Source organism: Bufo bufo, chromosome 3 (genome assembly GCF_905171765.1).
Source record: "Bufo bufo chromosome 3, aBufBuf1.1, whole genome shotgun sequence".
Classification (NCBI taxonomy): Eukaryota; Metazoa; Chordata; class Amphibia; order Anura; family Bufonidae; genus Bufo; species Bufo bufo.
The window spans coordinates 655,413,035-655,435,654 of NC_053391.1; the positions used below are offsets into that span (position 1 = coordinate 655,413,035).

The 22,620-nt window shown below is 44.7% G+C and overlaps 1 protein-coding gene across 1 annotated transcript in view; it reads left to right on the forward strand.

Annotated features, from left to right (window-relative positions):
• The first annotated feature begins 3,300 nt into the window (after positions 1-3,300).
• LOC120996398 (stromelysin-1-like) overlaps positions 3,301-22,620 on the forward strand; it is a 32,014-nt gene continuing 12,694 nt past the window's right edge. The window contains exons 1-7 of the mRNA XM_040426286.1: positions 3,301-3,535; positions 11,933-12,162; positions 13,287-13,435; positions 13,511-13,636; positions 14,892-15,062; positions 17,548-18,100; positions 22,284-22,414. Of these exons, the coding sequence (XP_040282220.1) occupies positions 3,404-3,535; positions 11,933-12,162; positions 13,287-13,435; positions 13,511-13,636; positions 14,892-15,062; positions 17,548-18,100; positions 22,284-22,414 (1,492 nt within the window). The 5' untranslated portion in view covers positions 3,301-3,403. The remainder of the gene's footprint in view (positions 3,536-11,932; positions 12,163-13,286; positions 13,436-13,510; positions 13,637-14,891; positions 15,063-17,547; positions 18,101-22,283; positions 22,415-22,620) is intronic.

Consider the following 22,620-nt stretch of genomic DNA (forward strand, 5'->3'; position numbering starts at 1 on the left):
CCATTGAGAACCTGTGGTCCATCATCAAATGTGAGATTAAACAAGGAGGGAAAACAGTACACCTCTCTGAACAGTGTCTGGGAGGCTGTGGTTGCTGCTGCACGCAATGTTGATGGTGAACAGATCAAAACACTGACAGAATCCATGGATGGCAGGCTTTTGAGTGTCCTTGCAAAGAAAGGTGGCTATATTGGTCACTGATTTGATTTTGTTTTGTTTTTGAATGTCAGAAATGTATATTTGTGAATGTTGAGATGTTATATTGGTTTCACTGGTAAAAATAAATAATTGAAATGGGTATATATTTGTTTTTTGTTAAGTTGCCTAATAATTATGCACAGTAATAGTCACCTGCACACACAGATATCCCCCTAAAATAGCTAAAACTAAAAACAAACTAAAAACTACTTCCAAAAATATTCAGCTTTGATATTAATGAGTTTTTTGGGTTCATTGAGAACATGGTTGTTGTTCAATAATAAAATTAATCCTCAAAAATACAACTTGCCTAATAATTCTGCACTCCCTGTATATTGGGCAGACTAGATGGGCCAAATGGTTCTTATCTGCCGACACATTCTATGTTTCTATATTTCTAAATGCCTAAGGCCCCTTTCACACGAGCGTGACGGATTGGCTCCAGATGCGTTCAGTGAAGCTGACACCATTTTGCAAGCAAGTTCAGTCAGTTTTGTCTGCGATTGCGTTCAGTTGTTCAGTTTTTTCTGCGCGGGTGCAATGCGTTTTGATGCGTTTTTCACGCGCGTGATAAAAAACTGAAGGTTTACAAACAACATCTCTTAGCAACCATCAGTGAAAAACGCATCGCACCCCCACTTGCTTGCAGATGCAATGCGTTTTTCACTGAAGCCCCATTACCTTCTATGGGGCCAGGGCTGGGTGAAAAACGCACAATATAGAACATGCTGCGTTTTTCACGCAATGCAGAACTGATGCGTGAAAAAAAAAGCTCATGTTCACACAACCATTGAAATGAATGGGTCTGGATTCAGTGTGGGTGCTATGCGTTCACGTTACGCATTGCACCCGCGATTAAAACTAGCTCGTGTGAAAAGGGCCTAAATGTCTCTTTTACTTAAGTGCAAAATAGGAGTTGTAGTTCATCCAATTACAGCAGACACAGTTCCAACTGTACACAATGCAATTCTCTCCCAGATAGAAGTGTATGGATTTAGGCAAGGATGGGAGTTATGGCACTCTTTATACTGTCCACTATCTTGCTAAAGCCTCTCTCAGCAGAGCCTATGGCTGGCAACAGCACCTTGTCAATAATGGCTGTAGTGTGCACTGCGGGATACAGGGGTTTGACATGTCCAAATGTGAAGAATGTCTTAACTGTGTTCCCCACAGCAGCAAAGTCTGAATGGCTGTCGTGGCAGATCACCTTACTGTCTCATGTGCTTGGCCAAGCAGATTGTAAGTTGTTCTCCTTTTCTATTTCTGTTAATCTTGCAGTAAATCACACAGAAATCTGGTCTGAGGACCACAAACTCTAATTCTCCACTCTTTCAAGCTAGAGGTGGAGCCAGTTAAAACAGACTCCTACAAGGATTGTTAACCTAGGCTATGCTATCCTTCCATAGCTGTACTGGGCACAATACATAACATGACATTATATAACAAACTATTTGCAGATAACCCCTGCTCTGGGGTACTTCACATGTCCCCAGTTGGCACACGACCTGCAGCGTCCCACTCAGGACACGTGGGAACTGCAAAATTGATGTAACCATGTTGCACATCATTCTGCATTTCTACACCTGTTGTATCCCTGTTCATAGGCTGGTTAGGTGCATTATATACATCCCACCACTAGATGGGGGTAGCATTTAGTCTATATAAATACTTAGGTCAGGCCTAGTGTGGTGAGGAGAGAGGAGAAGGTAGAGAGTAGAATGTGGTTGTTGAGAGGAGTAGAGTCAGTTGTTAAGCTGGGGCTACACACCACAGAGTAGTGAGTGAAGTCAGATGCAGCAATGAGGTAGAGCCAAGGTATGAGGGGCAGGAGAGCATTTTCCTCCTGTGGTCCTCTTAGTTCCTACATCCTACAACCAGAGGATAGAGTTTGCGTCCCTGGAAGAAAACCAAGCTAAAAGAGAGACATCGGTGATAACAGCCACTACCTAAGGATTACTGGGCACCTTTGCACATGGTGGAGGACAATCTAGCTACAGGCAGCCTCACCATACATTGAAGAATACAGATTAGCTACCTGTTCAAGGGCTTGGAAGATACAGAAACAATAGGACTAAGCATACCAGTAAGTACTACAGGCAACCTCACCAAATTACGCTGGTTTAAAAGGGACCTTCAAGCTAAGTTAAAACCCAGCCAAACCTATTAACAGTGGATCAACAGAATTCCTCTAAAGAACAAAAGACTGTATTCTGTCTGGATGTATATGCCGCAACTGGAACCAACTTCAGTAAAAGTTGTGAGTTGTATCCTACCACTGTCTACTTCATTCTTCAATTTAATTACAACTGGTTGTACCACCATTAACGGTACTGGCGTCACGACAAATACCACCAAGGGACCCAGCCGCCACAATCACCCTAAACACCGCCGTCATCAAGGGCACCTCAACCTCCATCTAGGCTGGTGCTCCACTACCACAGAGCGTGCCCCAGAGGATTTCGTGCTGTCCACCTCAACACTGTGCTGCTGGCCCAGGGAGGCTTTCTGCTAACCGTGAGTAAACCGATGAACTGTATTATTGCTGGCCCCTCATCGGCCCACCGTGCACCTCACGTGTAGCCCCTGCGGTACTGCCACGCCAAAGACCCAGTAGTGACATGCCACTTGGGGACACATCATCACTGAGGCCAGTCATTCGTCTTTGCAGAAACTTTACATATGGGAACATGAAGTACAATGAAGACAGCCAGGAGCCATTGAGCCTGAACAGAGCGGCAAGAAGTAGGTGAGTATATTTTCTTCACAGATTCCACTGGGAAGGGTCATTTGATTTTTTTTAACAATCTATAGAACCTCCAATAACACATTTCACAATGAATGTATAATTGACAATTTTTTGCTCCAGTATATGTGGAAATCTTTCCTTCACTATTTACAAGGGTGCACAAGTCGGTTCACGCTCATACCTGTCATATCTTTCTTTCCTAAAATGATCCTGCATGCTTCTCTTGTTTAATTTCAAGGTTCACATAGAAGAATGTTTGCCCCGAGGCCTCTGAAATTCCGGAACAAAAGAGTAAAAAAATGTAGCCTGCAGGCTCATGTCATTCCAAGAAATGTGTGCCAGGAAGAGAGTTGCGCAAACGCTCCAGTCATGTTTACATTGTACCTGAAGAAATCACATTAATTAAAAGAAGCAAAACAGAAATGTTCATGCGAAAACTGACATTTATGAGAAGGCAGCATGGTTCTCCTGTGGTTCTTCAGTTTCCTAGTAGTGAAGGTCTACATTGTTGAGCTGGTACCTGTGACAGGAGTGGTCTATGATCCAGCAGACTCTAAAGACCTCACTAAGGAGGACTTAATAAAGGCTCAGGTAAGTGCTTGAATGTATTGATAAGTAGTTATTATAGTGTATTATACGATTACTCCAGAATACAATTCAAAACTTTGGTCCTCACCTACAAAGTTTTTCACAGTGTTCCCCTTCTTACATTTACATCTTATATCTTTCACTCCTGGCTCCTCATTGTTCTTGACTCAAACTCAAACTTGTAATATGTCTCCAAGTGTATTATATTTATGTATGAAAAATATATCAACCTGATTTGGTAATCCTCTCCAAATCTAGTGTATGCTTATTTGGAGTAAAGAACACCCAGAGGACTCATCACCAGGATTCAACAAGAATCATATAAAAAATTAATAATGTGATTTATTTTCAGTCTTCATAAGAGTTGATTACTTACAGAAATAGTTTAGGAAAAGTCTTAATGTCCTTGAAGTCAGAGGCGGCTCTAGACTTTGTGAGGCCTTAGGCGAAACTCAAACATGAGGCCCCCACGAAGATCGTTGGGATGCCCGTGTTCTCCCATACGGCACCCCGGCTCAGTCCAAAAGAAATAAGCTGTGTCAACCACCGCATGGAGCAGTGGTGTGGTCAACACTCCCCCTCCATGTACCTCTATGGAAGACTCGGAGATACACAAGTGCTGTATCTGCGGCTCTCCCATAGATACATGGAGGGGGAGTGTTGACCACCTCCGGGCACAAGGAGATCCGGAGTACCATACAGGAGATCGTGGGGGATCCCAACGGCCAGACCCCCCCCCCCCCCGCCCCCCCTGATCAGACACTTATCTCCTATCCTTTGGATAGGGGATTTATTTTCCTATCCCGGAGTACCCCTTTAATATGAAGTGACATCACAGTAAAGGGTTAATATGCACAGTGACAACACAGTACAGTGCTTATATTCACAGTGTATATTAACACTTTGCATTAACCCTGGCCCAGTTCTCTAAATCGACCCTCCCCCCACACACCGCATTTTGCTGTATTTGCTATACAGCAGCACATACCTGTCACAGCCAGGGCCTCCCAGGTGACGTCTTCTCGGATGTAGATCTTCTCTGTCATCATCTTCTGCATTCAGTCCGGACACTTCTCTCAGCCGCCTTGTCTCTGCAGAGTGTGACACACGGACATCTTAGCTTCCTCACATTTCTATCATCATCCCCCAACCTGGAGTCCCCACAGTGTTATCCTGCTGCTCGCTGTGCCCCCCAATACCCCCAAATACTATCCTGAAGAAACAGGCCCGTCGCTAACAGACAGGCAAAACAAGCAATTGCTTGGGGCCCCGAGCTGGCCCGGGATGGTATATTCTAACCCCCAGGCGTTCCCATGGTGACGGGGACGCTTGCCTGCGGGTTAGAATATACCATCGGATCTGAGTTTTACGAGCTCAGTGAGATCGTAAAAACTCAAATCCGATGGTATATTCTAACCCCCAGGCATTCCCATGGTGACAGGGACGCTTGCCTGGGGGTTAGAATATACAGGGCCACGCCGCTCACAGCAGTATATTTATAAACTAATCAGTAACTACTTTAACTTTAATCATTGCTCATTGCTGAGCTCTTTACTTGGATTATTTGGATATCTTATCTTACTTTGTCTTAGCTCCGGTAATAGCAGGCAGTGCGGGGGGCGGCGCTCACTCACTGATGTCACGCGCCTGCTCCTCCCACTAGGCGGCGCAGGCGCGTGACGTCAGTGAGTGAGCGCCGCCCCCCGCACTGCCTGCTATTACCGGAGCTAAGACAAAGTAAGATAAGATATCCAAATAATCCAAGTAAAGAGCTCAGCAATGAGCAATGATTAAAGTTAAAGTAGTTACTGATTAGTTTATAAATATACTGCTGTGAGCGTCGGGGAGGGGGATCTGTGGATGGCACTGTAGGGGGATCTGTGGATGGCAGTGCCATCCACAGAACCCCCTACAGTGCCATCCACAGATCCCCCCTCCCCTAAACAGTGCCATCCACAGATCTCCCCCCTAAACAGTGCCATCCACAGATCCCCCCTAAACAGTGCCATCCACAGATCCCCCTAAACAGTGCCATCCACAGATCCCCCCTCCCCTAAACAGTGCCATCATGGCACTGTTTAGGGGAGGGGGGATCTGTGGATGGCACTGTTTAGGGGGGATCTGTGGATGGCATTGTTTAGGGGGGATCTGTGGATGGCACTGTTTAGGGGGGATCTGTGGATGGCACTGTTTAGGGGGATCTGTGGATGGCACTGTTTAGGGGAGGGGGGATCTGTGGATGGCACTGTTTAGGGGGGATCTGTGGATGGCACTGTTAAGGGGAGGGGGGGTCTGTGGATGGCACTGTTTAGGGGGGATTTGTGGATGGCACTGTTTAGGGGGATCTGTGGATGGCACTGTTTAGGGGGGATCTGTGGATGGCACTGTTTAGGGGGGAGATCTGTGGATGGCACTGTTTAGGGGGGAGATCTGTGGATGGCACTGTTTAGGGGGGGGATCTGTGGATGGCACTGTTTAGGGGAGGGGGGATCTGTGGCTGGCACTGTTTAGGGGGGATCTGTGGATGGCACTGTTTAGGGGGGGGATCTGTGGATGGCACTGTTTAGGGGAGGAGGGATCTGTGGATGGCACTGTTTAGGGGAGGGGGATCTATGGATGGCACTGTTTAGGGGGGAGATCTGTGGATGGCACTGTTTAGGGGGGAGATCTGTGGATGGCACTGTTTAGGGGAAGGGGATCTGTGGATGGCACTGTTCAAATTTCATGCACATTAAATGCAACAGCAGTATTTGCACTGTAAACCTCCTTTTTTATTTATATAAAGTGTGGGTGAACTTAAACTGTATGGCTATACTGTGGTTCCTGTAGGCTTTGCGTGGGGAGGGCATGGAGGGGGGGGGGGGCCTCCATGTCTATTTTGCTTGGGGCCCCCAAATTCCTTCAAACGGCCCTGTGAAGAAATAATAGTGCCCCCCATAGTAATAGTGCTCCTCATAGTCCCACCAATAGTAATTCCCTGCTAGAATGCCCTCATTAGTAATACTGCCCCCTACAGTGCCCCCATTATGTAATCTGCCCCACACTATGTAATTTGCCCCCATTAAGTAATTGGTCCGCCACACTGCCCCATCATGTAATTTGCCTCCCACACTGCCCCATTAAGTAATTTGCCCGCCACACTGCCCCATTAAGTAATTTGCCCGCCACACTGCCCCCATTAAGTAATTTGCCCCCCACACTGCCCCCATTAAGTAATTTGCCCCCCACACTGCCCCCATTAAGTAATTTGCCCCCCACACTGCCCCCATTAAGTAATTTGCCCGCCACACTGCCTCACAAATTGCCCACACACTAGTGCCTCATATTATGTAATTTGCCGCCCACCTTGTACTCGGCAAGGACATCCAGGAACATCCTGGCAGAGATACATCTGGACCTGCTAGACGTTTTAAGTCATCCGGTGGTCTGCAAGTAGTTAAAGTAAAACTTCAGAGCGCAACCCCGTCCTGCTGCGCGTAATCCTGCGAGACCCGTGACCTCCCGCGAGACTCGCGGGATTATGCGCCGCAGGACGGGGTTGCGCAGTGCTCTGAAGTGACTGAATTCATGAGTGCGCAGCAGCCTGGCCCTGGCAGATCAGTGGACAAGTACCGGGGCGGGGGGGGGGAATAGCATTCGGGGCACTGGAGCTCAAGTCCAGAATGTTTTGACCTAAGGATGCTCCCACCCTACATCGCCACAAGTACAATTTGTACTTGCGCCGATTTCGGGTGGGAGCCAGAGCGAGGCCCCCACCAGCGCGAGGCCTTAGGCGGCGGCCTAAGTGGCCTAATGGAAGAGCCGCCTCTGCTTGAAGTATCATTGTTGAAGGTTAGGAATCTTTAGGCTCCATGTGTCTTCATCTCTAGCCAGAGTGAGTGTAAGAAGACCCCCCCTTGTCTGTCCCTGTCAGTTATTTATACCATAGATACAGGCGTGTCTTTACTAATGTATGGGCTTATACAGTCGTGGCCAAAAGTTTTGAGAATTACATAAATATTGGAAATTGGAAAAGTTGCTGCTTAAGTTTTTATAATAGCAATTTGCATATACTCCAGAATGTTCTGAAAAGTGATCAGATGAATTGCATAGTCCTTCTTTGCCATGAAAATTAACTTAATCCCAAAAAAACCTTTCCACTGCATTTCATTGCTGTCATTAAAGGACCTGCTGAGATCATTTCAGTAATCGTCTTGTTAACTCAGGTGAGAATGTTGACGAGCACAAGGCTGGAGATCATTATGTCAGGCTGATTGGGTTAAAATGGCAGACTTGACATGTTAAAAGGAGGGTGATGCTTGAAATCATTGTTCTTCCATTGTTAACCATGGTGACCTGCAAAGAAACGCGTGCAGCCATCATTGCGTTGCATAAAAATGGCTTCACAGGCAAGGATATTGTGGCTACTAAGATTGCACCTCAATCAACAATTTATAGGATCATTAAAAACTTCAAGGAAAGAGGTTCAATTCTTGTTAAGAAGGCTTCAGGGCGTCCAAGAAAGTCCAGCAAGCGCCAGGATCGTCTCCTAAAGAGGATTCAGCTGCGGGATCGGAGTCCCACCAGTGCAGAGCTTGCTCAGGAATGGTAGCAGGCAGGTGTGAGCGCATCTGCACGCACAGTGAGGCGAAGACTTTTGGAAGATGGCCTGGTGTCAAGAAGGCCAGCAAAGAAGCCACTTCTCTCCAAAAAAAACATCAGGGACAGATTGATCTTCTGCAGAAAGTATGGTGAATGGACTGCTGAGGACTGGGGCAAAGTCATATTCTCCGATGAAGCCTCTTTCCGATTGTTTGAGGCATCTGGAAAAAGGCTTGTCCGGAGAAGAAAAGGTGAGCGCTACCATCAGTCCTGTGTCATGCCAACAGTAAAGCATCCTGAGACCATTCATGTGTGGGGTTGCTTCTCATCCAAGGGAGTGGGCTCACTCACAATTTTGCCCAAAAACACAGCCATGAATAAAGAATGGTATCAAAACACCCTCCAACAGCAACTTCTTCCAACAATCCAACAACAGTTTGGTGAAGAACAATGCATTTTCCAGCACGATGGAGCACCGTGCCATAAGGCAAAAGTGATAACTAAGTGGCTCGGGGACCAAAACGTTGACATTTTGGGTCCATGGCCTGGAAACTCCCCAGATCTTAATCCCATTGAGAACTTGTGGTCAATCCTGAAGAGGCGGGTGGACAAACAAAAACCCACTAATTCTGACAAACTCCAAGAAGTGATGAAAGAATGGGTTGCTATCAGTCAGGAATTGGCCCAGAAGTTCATTGAGAGCATGCCCAGTCGAATTGCAGAGGTCCTGAAAAAGAAGGGCCAACACTGCAAATACTGACTCTTTGCATAAATGTCATGTAATTGTCGATAAAAGCCTTTGAAACGCATGAAGTGCGTGTAATTATATTTCACTACATCACAGAAACCACTGAAACAAAGATCTAAAAGCAGTTTAGCAGCAAACTTTGTGAAAACTAATATTTGTGTCATTCTCAAAACTTTTGGCCACGACTGTACACTGTCATATATAGAAGACTTCAAATATAGGTCTTGACGTTCCCATATAGACCTCCCATCACCCTTGTGTATCACTATAAATGGTGTCACTGTGTAGTGTAATACATACTTTATATTAAATACCAATTAATATTATATCACATATTATTTAACAAAACTTTAAACCCAGAGTGTGAATATACATAAGAAAAATCTGCAGTTATTGCCTCCAAACCCACCCATTAATAGCCATACTTGTGTGGGACGAAAGATGAAAAGAGTAGGACTGGATCATAAACATTTGTGAGTTATTGTACGTGTAGTTACAAAAAGTAACACCTGTAGATTAAAAGGGGTTATCCAACCTCTATAATGACCCCTCTAATGCCTGGACCGCTCATATAGGTTATACTTACCCTGCTCCCCGGCATCTACATTGCTCCTGATCCCTGCATGGCCGCTGCTCCATATCCCCGTCCCGTGATGCTAGGGAGGCTCGTCACAGCCTCCTATTGGCTGTTGACGGATGTTTTGATCCACGCGACAGGGAGCTGCAGCGGCGGCTGATCAGAAGCAACGCGGGTGCTCGGGTGCGGGGTAAGTATAACCTATATGAGGTGTTAGGGCATTGGTGGGGTCATTATAGGGGTTAAATAAGGCCTTTAGGCTCAGTTCAGACCTGAGCGTTTTGAAAGGAGCGCTCTGTATGCGCGATTGTACAGGCGTTTACAAGCGCGCATACAGAGACAAGCGTACACACAGTGTCGCGCGTTCCCGAAAGTCTATGTACGGGAACGCGCGACAAGCGCCCAAAAAAACGCTCCTGTACTTGTTTGAGCGTCGGGCGTTTTACAGCGCGATCGTACGCGCTGTAAAACGCCCAGGTGAGAACCATTCCCATAGGGAAGCATTGGTTTCTCCTTGTTGAGCGTTTTACAGCGCGTAGGAACGCGCTGTAAAACGCTCAGGTCTGAACTGAGCCTTAAGGAATGAGATATTAGCAGTTACATAGTAATGTGTGTAGGTTAATTTGTATATGCTGCTAATCATTTAAAACTGCTAAAAAGGTAAGAACACTATAATAACAATCTATTTCTTTAAGAGATGGGCAAATCGATTCTAAACTAATCAAATTCAACCCAAATTTTAAAAACATTTTGGTCAAATATGAAGCTGTACTTTTGAAGATTCAGTTTGAGCAAATTTCTCAAAAAGGCATCAGCAAATTATCAGATCAGAAGGCAGGAAAGATGAAGAAGCAGGAACACGTGACCCCAGGAGGTTTGTGTACACACACAGCAGGCATTTGCCATCCAAGAGCGAACATTTTTTTGGACTGTTTTTTTTTTTAATGTAAAAGATTTTACAGTGCAGTTTGTTTTTAAAAAGGCTGTTTGTAACCACCAGCAGCCCTGCTTTTATCCATAGCCATATACAGTATGTCACTGTCAATTTAAGATTACTAATGCAGTCTTGAAATGAGTTGCATAAAGAACTAGGAGACCCCAGAATGTCATTCACATCTTCTGAGGGCAATTGGAACACTTTTGATTCAGGTCAAATATATTTGAACCCGAATTGAATCACCCAACCGATTCTGCCAAATCGAATCCAAATCAAATTTCAAGAAATTCGCTCATCAGTAATTTCTTTATTTAAAGGGAACCTGTCATCCCCACATTGCAGTCAAATCATGCTTTTTATAAATTATTTGTTGCACCGTGATGGCAGAGCTGTGAGGCAGTAGTGCAATGGACTCATGAGATGTAGGTTCTCCTACCCACCCCCGATACTGATTGACAGCTTCTCCCTATTATGGTGCACAGGGAGAAAGCTGTCAATCAGCAGCAGGGGCAGGTGAGCCTGCATCTAAAAAATACACAGGATTCCTGCTGGCATTTTACTGCGATTAATAAACTGTATGCTCTCTAAACCTCCTGCACATTCACACATAATTGGCAGATCGATGAAATTAGCATGTCCGTCATTATGCTTAAAGGGGTTGAGCAAGAATCGGAGGGTTTGGCGAGACCCCCACCCACTCGCCCAGAGCTGTAAAGTGAAGATTACTTACCTGCTTCCCGGCGCTGGCTCCACGCTCCTTCCCCTCCCGGTGTCACGGATGATGTTGCAGATAGCTGGAAGTTATGGATAAACATCCGACTGGCTTGATCCCAAACTAAGGAGCATATGGGTGAGCCCTATAAAACCCTAAGAGCTCACCCTGACTGCTAAGGACATACAAGGGTCTCAAAGGTAGACGATTGCATGCCCTCGTACCTAGACTGTGTGACACCTGAAAACCCTATAATAGTGAGGGGACACGGCCACCGGCTCCCTGCACTTAATACGGAGGGAGTCAGGGTCACCTAGAATCAAGCCAGCAAGGAAATATAATACATGAAAGCACTTATCTGAACAAGCAGCCACAGAAGTCTCCAGCAGTGGACACTTCAATCCAGGAAGTAGTATAAACCGCAAAGTGAGGCAGTATGGGAGGAAATATAAAGGAAAGAGGATTAGTCTAAATAGGTGACACCTGGGAGAAGGAAATGAGATGACAAAGTGAAACCAAAACAAAGAACATCATGCAAGAGGTAAAAAAGGACGTCTGTCAGAACTTCTCACAGAAGTGGCGGTGACCCCCGGCCTGCGATGCTCCGCTGGGCTTCCTCTCCTTGACACCACCTGCAGCCAATCACAGGCAGCGGTGATGACCAGATCCTCTTGCGTCATATGACCATTTGTCGTGACGCTGGTTGGACTAGAAAGTATGAGACACCATATATTGTAACTACATCATCCTAGGAGTTTACATCCAGACCTGGGACAGATCGATGTAAAATTGTAATGAATGTTTTAAAATCAGAAACTATCAATTAAATGCATCTGTTGTATCAGGAATACATAGATCGATTCTACAATGCATCTACTAAGTCAAGAAAGGTGACCAATCTAACTGAAGACAAAATCAAGGCCATGCAAACGTTTTTTGGACTTCATGTCACCGGAAAAATAAACCAGGAAACTCTGGAAGTTATGAAGAAACCCAGATGTGGAGTCCCTGACGTCCAGAGGTTCAGCCATTTTCCTGGGAAGCCTAAATGGGAAAAAACATCCCTGACCTACAGGTAGCTTCATTGTTCTTGCTTCAATACTTTGCCAATATCAAACTATCATTTCATGTATGCAGCTTCTAAGCAGATCTTTGTGTTTCCATGGTTACAGACTTGCGTACTCATACTACAGTGATGCGTTATCCCTTGACTTGTAACCCTTACATATCCCCCCATATCTGTTGCGCTGGGGCCCTGTGCCCACTACTGTCTGCTCCTCCTCGCAGGCACGGGCGCTACACTACTCACCCAGCTACTGTCTGGGTCTGTCCATCCTGCTCCTTTAGCCTGCGGTGGTCCAACAGTTACTTCTGTGCTTTCTGCATGCTGCAGCCCAGTGTGAAGACCCTAGTCTTGTTCCACAGGGTGTCCGCTCGCCCTTGGCCTCTTGAAGGGCCAGCACACGCATGCCTAATTTCTTCTGCTGCCTATGGCTAGCTGTTGCTGGATATATAAGGCACCATCCCCAGTGGGAGAGTGCCTGAGCTTTAGGTTTTCTAGTCTCTAGTAACCAGCAAAGGTGCATACTTTGTCTGACTACTCGTGTACCCCACTCAAGCCTGACTACCAACTCTGACTTCTTGCCACTTGCCCTGACCTTTGCCTGTTTCTTAGATTGCCCTACTGCCATCTGCCCTGACCTTGGACTTGTCTCTTGGATACTCTTGTATGCTGCCTGCCCTAATCTTTGTCCGTCTCCAGAATATCAATGCCTGATCATTTGGTGCTTCACACTAGTGTCTCTGAGTCCCATTAATCAACCGCCAACCACACCAGGACTATCTCAAGAGGTAGCAGCCTGGTGTGTCATCCACACTGAAGTCCAGATCCCTGTATAGAGGCTAAAGGGTGAATATCGGAGAATTGCCAGAATAATGCCCTTAGAGTTAGCTCTAAGCCAAACCAGTTGGTTGATGCAGTGGGTCTACACCCACTGCACGTAATAATAATATCTAAGCTACAGACATAGAAGTGGGGGTGGATTATGCAGAGGGACTGTTTAGAGACACATATTTTTGCATAGGAGCTGCCTGCAGAAAACGGTTCATTATTTTTAATCAAGACTATTTCCTAAAAAAATTTAGATACATTGGCACAATTTAAAATAATCTTGATATGGTTTTTAAACCTCTACACAGAATTGTCAACTACTCTCCAGATATCCCCAACTCAGAAGTTGATTATGCAATTGCACAGGCCCTCAGGCTATGGAGTGAGGTTACACCTTTAAAGTTTCGCCAGATTTATAGTGGTGAAGGGGATATTATGATATCTTTTGGATTCAGAGGTATGTATCACATTACATTATCTTTGTGATAATTGGATTTCATTAGTAACAACAAGAATTGCATTATTTGTGCAGACCATGGGGATTTCTTTCCATTTGATGGACCACTTGGAATCTTGGCACATGCTTTTGCACCAGGTAATGGGATTGGAGGAGATGCTCACTTTGATGAAGAAGAGACATGGACATTGGGTCCCCAAGGTAAGACTAGAACTTCAAGAATCCTAACATGTTCTCATTTTAAAGGTAGCTTGAATTAGTTCTGGACATTTATGGCATATCAATAGGACATAAATGTCCAATAGGTTGGGGTCCCACTCTTGGGACCCACTCCTGTCTCAAGAATGGGGCCCTACCGTGTATGAAGAACAAGCTAATGGACTTGCGAAAATAGCCAGGCGAGTGTGCTTGGCTATTTTTGAAAGTCTCATTGCAGTGAATGGTGACCATAGTAGTGAATGTAGAAACTTGTGCATAAGCAGCTCTCTCTCCTTTCACAACAGGACTCTGTACTTGAGATAGGAGCAGATCCCAGAGGTGGTACGCACACCCATCATATATATATGGCATATTCTATCGATATGCCATAAATGTCCAGATGGGAATACCCCTTCAATTCTCCTCCTACTTTGGACCATATACAAATTAAGGGAGTCATTTATTAAACAGCAATACGCCTAAATTAGGTGTACTTCTGGCGCAGATTGCGGCGCGAAAGTTTGCAACTTCTCCCCGCTCACGCCAGGTCTAATAATGTGGGTGTGGCGGGGAAGAGTCGGCAGGCCCGTCTCATTTACCATTTCCTACGCCTGTTTTAGGTGTAGAAAATGGTCAAAATGTAAGACAGCTAGGAAACTGCTAGGAAATATTTAGAAGCCGCAGTGAACCCACCGAAGTTATGTAGAGGTTGGCACCTCTACATAATTGCGGTGGATCCACCGCTAGAGGAGGGCTTTATTAAGACCGGTGTCTAAAGCGCCGGTCTTAATAAATGTGCCCCTATGTATAATCTGCAAGTGACTGAAACCTAAGGATAGATTCTTAACTGTGTACATTTTTATTAATTTTAGAATTATGGGTGTTCCGTGCTATTTATTAGGTTCATCTACTTGCTAGCAACACACGCTGGAATTACAAGCTGTGAGCATGTCTGTTGAGAGAACTAGTTAGCTAATAAAATCCTGTGATCACAGCAGCATCAGCAAGTCGGATTCAAGCAGACCATCTCTCTAATATAAGAGAGGAGGGGAAATGTAATATGAGCTAGTAGGAATGTAGAAACAGTGAGTGGGCCCAAGCTCTGTGAGGTTTAGCTTTTTCACTGCATGTGTTCTTTAGATAAGGGTTGTCTTCTCAAAGAGGGTGTCAAGAGATATACTATTACATGGCAAAGAAAGATGTCATTTTTTAAAATTAGTAATAACTAGAATTATTTTTTATTTATTTTGCTTTTCAGGTATCAGCATTTTCTTAGTCGCGCTTCATGAACTGGGCCATGCTTTGGGACTGGAGCACTCAAGATATGAGCAGGCCATAATGTATCCAACTCTATCACAAAATTCATTTGTGGACCCAACCAAGTTTAAATTATTTAAAGATGACATTGAAGGCATCCAAGCTCTCTATGGTATAACTATTTATTTTTACCATATTTGGCAGGTTCAGGACCAAAGGGGTTCACTTGAGCGTGGGCTTTTCCCAGCCATTGACATTTTAAATAAAAAGTGTCCTACATGTCTTTGAGGCATTCCACTTGAGAGATTACATAGGCACAAACCATGCTGCTCTGTGATTGCCTCTTACTACTCTAGACTACCAAGAATATTGGGATGGGCCACTCTGGTAACTTAGGCCACCTGGGATATTGCTATAAAGCTTCCTCATTACCCTAGACCACATGGACATTAGGAATTAACTGTTAATCAACCATAGACAAGAAGGGATAATAGGCGTTTACTCTTAAACGCCAGTAAAGCATCAGATGTATTACGTATGAACCTATAAACCATGTTAGACCACCAGATACTTTAGCTATTCACCACTGTACAACCTTATGCTACCTGAACTATTACCTATTATTAGCTTAAAGGCAGAGGAAAGACAACATTTTTGCCCTTGGTGACCTTTGGCAAACCAGTTGGTTCTTTATGATTATGCACTATTACTGGTTTAAAGTGAAAGCTAATGCTATAGATATCAATAGTAATCATATGAAAAATTAGTAAATGAGATCTAATAGCCATGTCCACCAGTTAAAAACAATAGTTGAATATTCATTGATGAATGACTGTATTTTTTGTTTAGTCATTCTTGTAAATGTGAGACGGGTGTATGGTAGTATGCTTTCCCTGGCACACCATTGGGAAGAGGCACCACACACTTTTTTTTTGTAGAAGTCCTCTGTTTTGTGTCCCCCTTTTAAAAATACTTTACTTAATACAAACCGGATTCCAAAAAAGTTGGGACACTAAACAAATTGTGAATAAAAACTAAATGCAATGATGTGGAGATGGCAAATGAAAATATTTTATTTGTAATAGAACGTAGATGACAGATCAAACGTTTAATCCGAGTAAATGTATCATTTTAAAGGAAAAATCCGTTGATTCAAAATTTCACGGTGTCAACAAATCCCCAAAAAGTTGGGACAAGTAGCAATAAGAGGCTGGAAAAAGTAAATTTGAGCATAACGAAGAGCTGGAAGACCAATTAACACTAATTAGGTCAATTGGCAACATGATTGGGTATAAAAAGTGCTTCTCAGAATGGCAGTGTCTCTCAGAAGCCAAGATGGGTAGAGGATCACCAATTCCCACAATGTTGCGCAGAAAGATAGTGGAGCAATATCAGAAAGGTGTTACCCAGCGAAAAATTGCAAAGACTTTGCATCTGTCATCGTCAACTGTGCATAACATCATCCGAAGATTCTGAGAATCTGGAACAATCTCTGTGCGTAAGGGTCAAGGCCGTAAAACCATACTGGATGCCCGTGATCTCCGGGCCCTTAAACGACACTGCACCACAAACAGGAATGCTACTGTAAAGGAAATCACAGAATGGGCTCAGGAATACTTCCAGAAACCATTGTCAGTCAACACAATCCACCGTGCCATCCGCCGTTGCCAGCTGAAACTCTACAGTGCAAAGAAGAAGCCATTTCTAAGCAAGATCCACAAGCTCAGGCGTTTTCACTGGGCCAGGGATCATTTAAAATGGAGTGTGGCAAAATGGAAGACTGTTCTGTGGTCAGACGAGTCACGATTCGAAGTTCTTCCTGGAAATCTGGGACGCCATGTCATCCGGACCAAAGAGGACAAGGACAACCCAAGTTGTTATCAACGCTCAGTTCAGAAACCTGCATCTCTGATGGTATGGGGTTGCATGAGTGCGTGTGGCATGGGCAGCTTGCATGTCTGGAAAGACACCATCAATGCAGAAAAATATATTCAGGTTCTAGAACAACATATGCTCCCATCCAGACGTCATCTCTTTCAGGGAAGACCCTGCATTTTTCAACAAGATAATGCCAGACCACATTCTGCATCACCACAACATCATGGCTGCGTAGGAGAAGGATCCAGATACTGAAATGGCCAGTCTGCAGTCCAGATCTTTCACCTATAGAGAACATTTGGCGCATCATAAAGAGGAAGGTGCAACAAAGAAGGCCCAAGACGATTGAACAGTTAGAGGCCTGTATTAGACAAGAATGGGAGAGCATTCCTATTTCTAAACTTGAGAAACTGGTCTCCTCGGTCCCCAGACGTCTGTTGAGTGTTGTAAGAAGAAGGGGAGATGCCACACAGTGGTGAAAATGGCCTTGTCCCAACTTTTTTGGGATTTGTTGACACCATGAAATTCTGATTCAACATATTTTTCCCTTAAAATGGTACATTTTCTCAGTTTAAACTTTTGTTCCGTGATTTATGTTCTATTCTGAATAAAATATTAGAAGTTGGCACCTCCACATCATTGCATTCAGTTTTTATTCACGATTTGTATAGTGTCCCAACTTTTTTGGAATCCGGTTTGTACTTGTATTGGTCCTTTCTACACTTTCACCTACTGTATATTTAAAGCAGAATAATACATTTATTTTATTTTATAAACAGGACCAAGAATTCCCAATGTGCAAAAACCAACAGTGAAACCCCAGCCTAAACCACCAAAGGAACCCCAGCCTAAACCACCAAAGGAACCCCAGCCTAAACCACCAAAGGAACCCCAGCCTAAACCACCAAAGGAACCTCAGCCTAAACCACCAAAGGAACCTCAGCCTAAACCACCAAAGGAACCCCAGCCTAAACCACCAAAGGAACCCCAGCCTAAACCACCAAAGGAACCTCAGCCTAAACCACCAAAGGAACCTCAGCCTAAACCACCAAAGCTACCTCAGCCTAAACCACCAAAGCTACCTCAGCCTAAACCACCAAATAAACCGGTTCCTAAGCCTACAAAGCAACCTCTACCGCAGCCTCCAAAGAAACCTAAACCGACAAAGAAACCTGAATCTAAACCAACAAGGAAGCCAGAGGGAAAACCAACCAAGGCATCAAAGCCAGCTGATGTCCCACGAAACCCAACAGCACCCAGAAAATGTGACCGAGAACTAAAGTTTGATGCAATAACTAGCATGAGAGGAGATCTGCTGTTTTTTAAGGAAGGGTACTTGTCAACTGATATTTTACCTGATAGTATAATACAGACAGGGGCTGACTTGGAGCTTAATGTAGCCCTGGAAAAAAACCTAAAAGAAGCCTCATATTGTAGATGGGTCCAGATTGACAAAAGACCTGGCAACACAGGTAGACAGGGACAATAGAAGAAGGCAGGATCGGCAATACTGTAGTGTAGTACAAAATGTCAAACCAGCAGAACCAAATACTACAGTGCAGGACAAAATACTGCCACTCCCGCTTCAGCATTCAACTGTATGCACATCTTGAAGGCAGCAATACAGTTGAATTTAGGTGGGCAACTACAGCCACCGGCCAGGTGCATAAGTACCTGGTGATCCTAGCATTAAAGGGGTTATCTAAGAGTATAAAATTCCCCCCATGTGCCTGGGCCCCCCCCCCCCCCCACACTGAATATACTTACCCTGCTCCCCGCTCCTGGTCCCTGCACCGCCACTGCTTCTTCTCCCCGTGCGCAGATGAAAACATCCAGTGTCGGGGGGGGGGGGAAGAGCAGCCAATGGCAGGCGGGGATGGGGATGAGGATGAGCCTTCCTAGAATCACGGGTGACACTAGGGAGGCTCGTCCCCGCCTGCCATTGGCTGCTCCGCCCCAACAGATGTTTTCATCCATGCATGGGGAGAACCAGCAGCGGTAGTGCGGGGACCAGGAGCGGTGCCGGGAGCGGGGTAAGTATATTCAGTGTTGGGGGCCCAGGCATATGGGGGGAATTTTATACTCCCAGATAATCCCTTTAATCACTACTGAGAACATCAGATCATTAGGTATCCAGCTGGCAGCCATGAGAAGGGCTCGGATAGACCCCTGGGCATTAGCCCACTGGGAAATTTCCCTCTAGGATCTATGGTCACTCACCGATGATTAGCTGCTTGCTGTGGGTCTTGCAGCTGCACTCACCAGTATTCAACTGCTATTGCTGGGGGAAGCAAAAGGTGTCCAAACAGTTCTGCTGCAGTGGCATTATGCAGTGTCTTACATTGCACATGTTAAAATGAACAGGGGCCATGCAACACAGTTACGGTGTACAGTATCTGCCAGAGCAGATGCTGCTCACTGCAGCAGCTCTCTCCTTTAGCTTATAGAGTAGTGTCCTAATTTGGAGGACTACCTTTCTTTGGCATCCCTTTATTCTCTAATAAGGCCTTTTGCACACGACCGTATGGCTTTTTCAGTATTCTGCGGTCCACAAAAAACGGATCCGCAAAAAATACGGATGTCGTCCGTGTGCATTCCGTTTTTTGCGGAAAACAAAACAGCTGGCCCCTGATAGAACAGTACTATCCTTGTCCGTTATGTGGACAATAATAGGACATGTTCTATCTTTGAATGGAACGGAAATACGGAAACGGAATACATACGGAGTACCTTCTATTTTTTGCGGATCCATTGAAATTAATGGTTCCGTATACGGTCAGTATACGGAAGGCAAAAAACGGAACATAAATGGAAAAAAAAAAAGTTTGTGTACAAGAGGCCTAAGACACATGAAAAGGTGGTGTCCAAATTGGGTAACCCCTTTTATTTGACATGTATCCCCTAGCTGGTGTAGCTTCACTTTAGAAGCTTACACAGTTTTAGCATCCATTCACACGTCCGCAATTTTTTTCTGGATCCGTTCCGGATTTTGCGGACCCATCCATTTTTAATGGGGCCGGAACAGATGCTATGTGCTGTCCTACACTTCCGGATCCGCAATTCCATTCCCAAAAAAAAATAGAACATGTCCTATTCTTGTCTGCAACTGCGGACAAGAAAAGGCATTTTCTATTATAGTGCCGGCGATGTGCGGTCTGCGAAATGCTCTGAAAAAGCTTTTATGCACACGGATCTGCGGATCCGTCTGTGTGAAAGTAGCCTACGGCCACGGAGCACGGACGTGGATGTCAATCTTGTGTGCATCTGTGTTTTTCACGGACCCATTGACTTGAATGGGTCCGTGAACCGTTGTCCGTCAAAAAAATAGGACAGGTCCTATTTTTTTGACGGACAGGAAACACGGATCACGGCCGCGGATGAACAACGGTGCATTTTCTGAGTTTTCAACGGACCCATTGAATGTCAATGGGTCCACAGAAAATCACGGTAAACGGAACAACGGACACGGATGCACACAACGGTCGTGTGCATGAGGCCTTAATAAAATGGGAATGGTTGGTGATATTAACTTCCTGTTTGTGGCACATTAGTATATGTGAGGGGGGAAACTTTTCAAGATGGGTGGTGACCATGGTGACCATTTTGAAGTCGGCCATTTTGAATCCAACTTTTGTTTTTTCAATAGGAAGAGGGTATGTGACACATCAAACTTATTGGGAATTTCACAAGAAAAACAATGGTGTGCTTGGTTTTAACGTAACTTTATTCTTTCATGAGTTATTTACAAGTTTCTGACCACTTATAAAATGTGTTAAATGTGCTGCCCATTGTGTTGGATTGTCAATGCAACCCTCTTCTCCCACTCTTCACACACTGATAGCAACACCGCAGGAGAAATGCTAGCACAGGCTTCCAGTATCCGTAGTTTCAGGTGCTGCACATCTCGTATCTTCACAGCATAGACAATTGCCTTCAGATGACCCCAAAGATAAAAGTCTAAGGGGGTCAGATCGGGAGACCTTGAAGGCCATTCAACTGGCCCACGATGACCAATCCACTTTCCAGGAAACTGTTCATCTAGGAATGCTCGGACCTGACACCCATAATGTGGTGGTGCACCATCTTGCTGGAAAAACTCAGGAAACGTGTCAGCTTCAGTGCATAAAGAGGGAAAACATCATCATGTAGCAATTTCGCATATCCAGTGGCCTTGAGGTTTCCATTGATGAAGAATGGCCCCACTATCTTTGTACCCCATATACCACACCATACCATCAATTTTTTTGTTCCAACAGTCTTGGAGGGATCTATCCAATGTGGGTTAGTGTCAGACCAATAGCGGTGGTTTTGTTTGTTAACTTCACCATTCACATAAAAGTTTGCCTCATCACTGAACAAAATCTTCTGCGTAAACTGAGGGTCCTGTTCAAATTTTTGTTTTGCCCATTCTGCAAATTCAGTGCGCCGATCTGGGTCATCCTCGTTGAGATGCTGCAGTAGCTGGAGTTTGTAAGAGTGCCATTTGTGAGTAGCTAATATCCGCCGAAGGGATGTTCGACTAATGCCACACTCCAGTGACATGCGGCGAGTGCTACGCTGTGGGCTCTTGCTGAATGAAGCTAGGACAGCCACTGATGCTTCTTCATTAGAGACAGATTTCATGCGTCCACATTTTGGCAAATCCAACACTGAACCAGTTTCACGAAACTTAGCAAGCAGTTTGCCAACTGTAGCATGGGAGATGGGTGGTCTCGTAGGGTGTCTTGCATTGAAATCTGCTGCAATGACCCGGTTACTGCATTCACCAGACATCAACACAATTTCTATCCGCTCCTCACGTGTTAACCTCGGCGACATGTCAATGGCTGTAAACAAAGAGAAACTTGTAAATAACTCATGAAAGAATAAAGTTACGTTAAAACCAAGCACACCACTGTTTTTCATGTGAAATTCCCAATAAGTTTGGTGTGTCACATGACCCTCTTCCTATTGAAAAAACAAAAGTTGGATTCAAAATGGCCGACTTCAAAATGGCCACCATGGTCACCATCCATCTTGAAAAGTTTCCCCCCTCACATATACTAATGTGCCACAAACAGGAAGTTAATATCACCAACCATTCCCATTTTATTAAGGTGTATCCGTATAAATGGCCCACCCTGTACTATGTTACTATGTAATAGTGGTTTACTTTTGCTAAAGTTCTTTTTCATTTAGAGCACTTATCCTTGGGACAGATCATCAATATGGTGGACCAACTCCAGTCACCCCCACCAATCAGCAGTAGCTGCTATGTACTGGAACCAGGCACGAAATGGTGCAGCTCCTGTGCCTGTTTACTGCAGCGCTGCTCCTGTGAAATGCCTTTAAGATGAGATATTTCAGGTCCTGAATTGGTGTTTTAGCGTTGTCAGTGGTGAGGTGGGGGCTGATATGACAAATGTTGTTTAAGAGAAGGAATAAATCTCTGTGAATATATCTTAAAGCTGGCTTAAAAATATTTTTATTTTATTATATATTATATATTATTTTTATATTTAATTTTTTTATTTAGGATAATATGGAGGAAAAGTGCAACAAAAAGCAATATTGATACCCTCTTACTTAACGCTACTTGGCCAAGATTACAAAGTGTGGATGCAGCCTATGAGGTTCCACAGAGAGACATTGTCTACCTTTTCAAAGGTTAGTTATCTGTTATGTTTATTGGCTATTAATTTAATCCCAAGGAGAACTGCACAATGGGGCAGATTTACTACAGGGGAAAGATTATAATTATCTGATCGCCGGGGGTCCGACATCCAGGACTCCTGCTGATCAGCTGTTTGAAGAGACCACGGCACTCTGGTGAGTGCTGCTGCCTCCTCACAGCTTACCAAGCACAGCTCCGT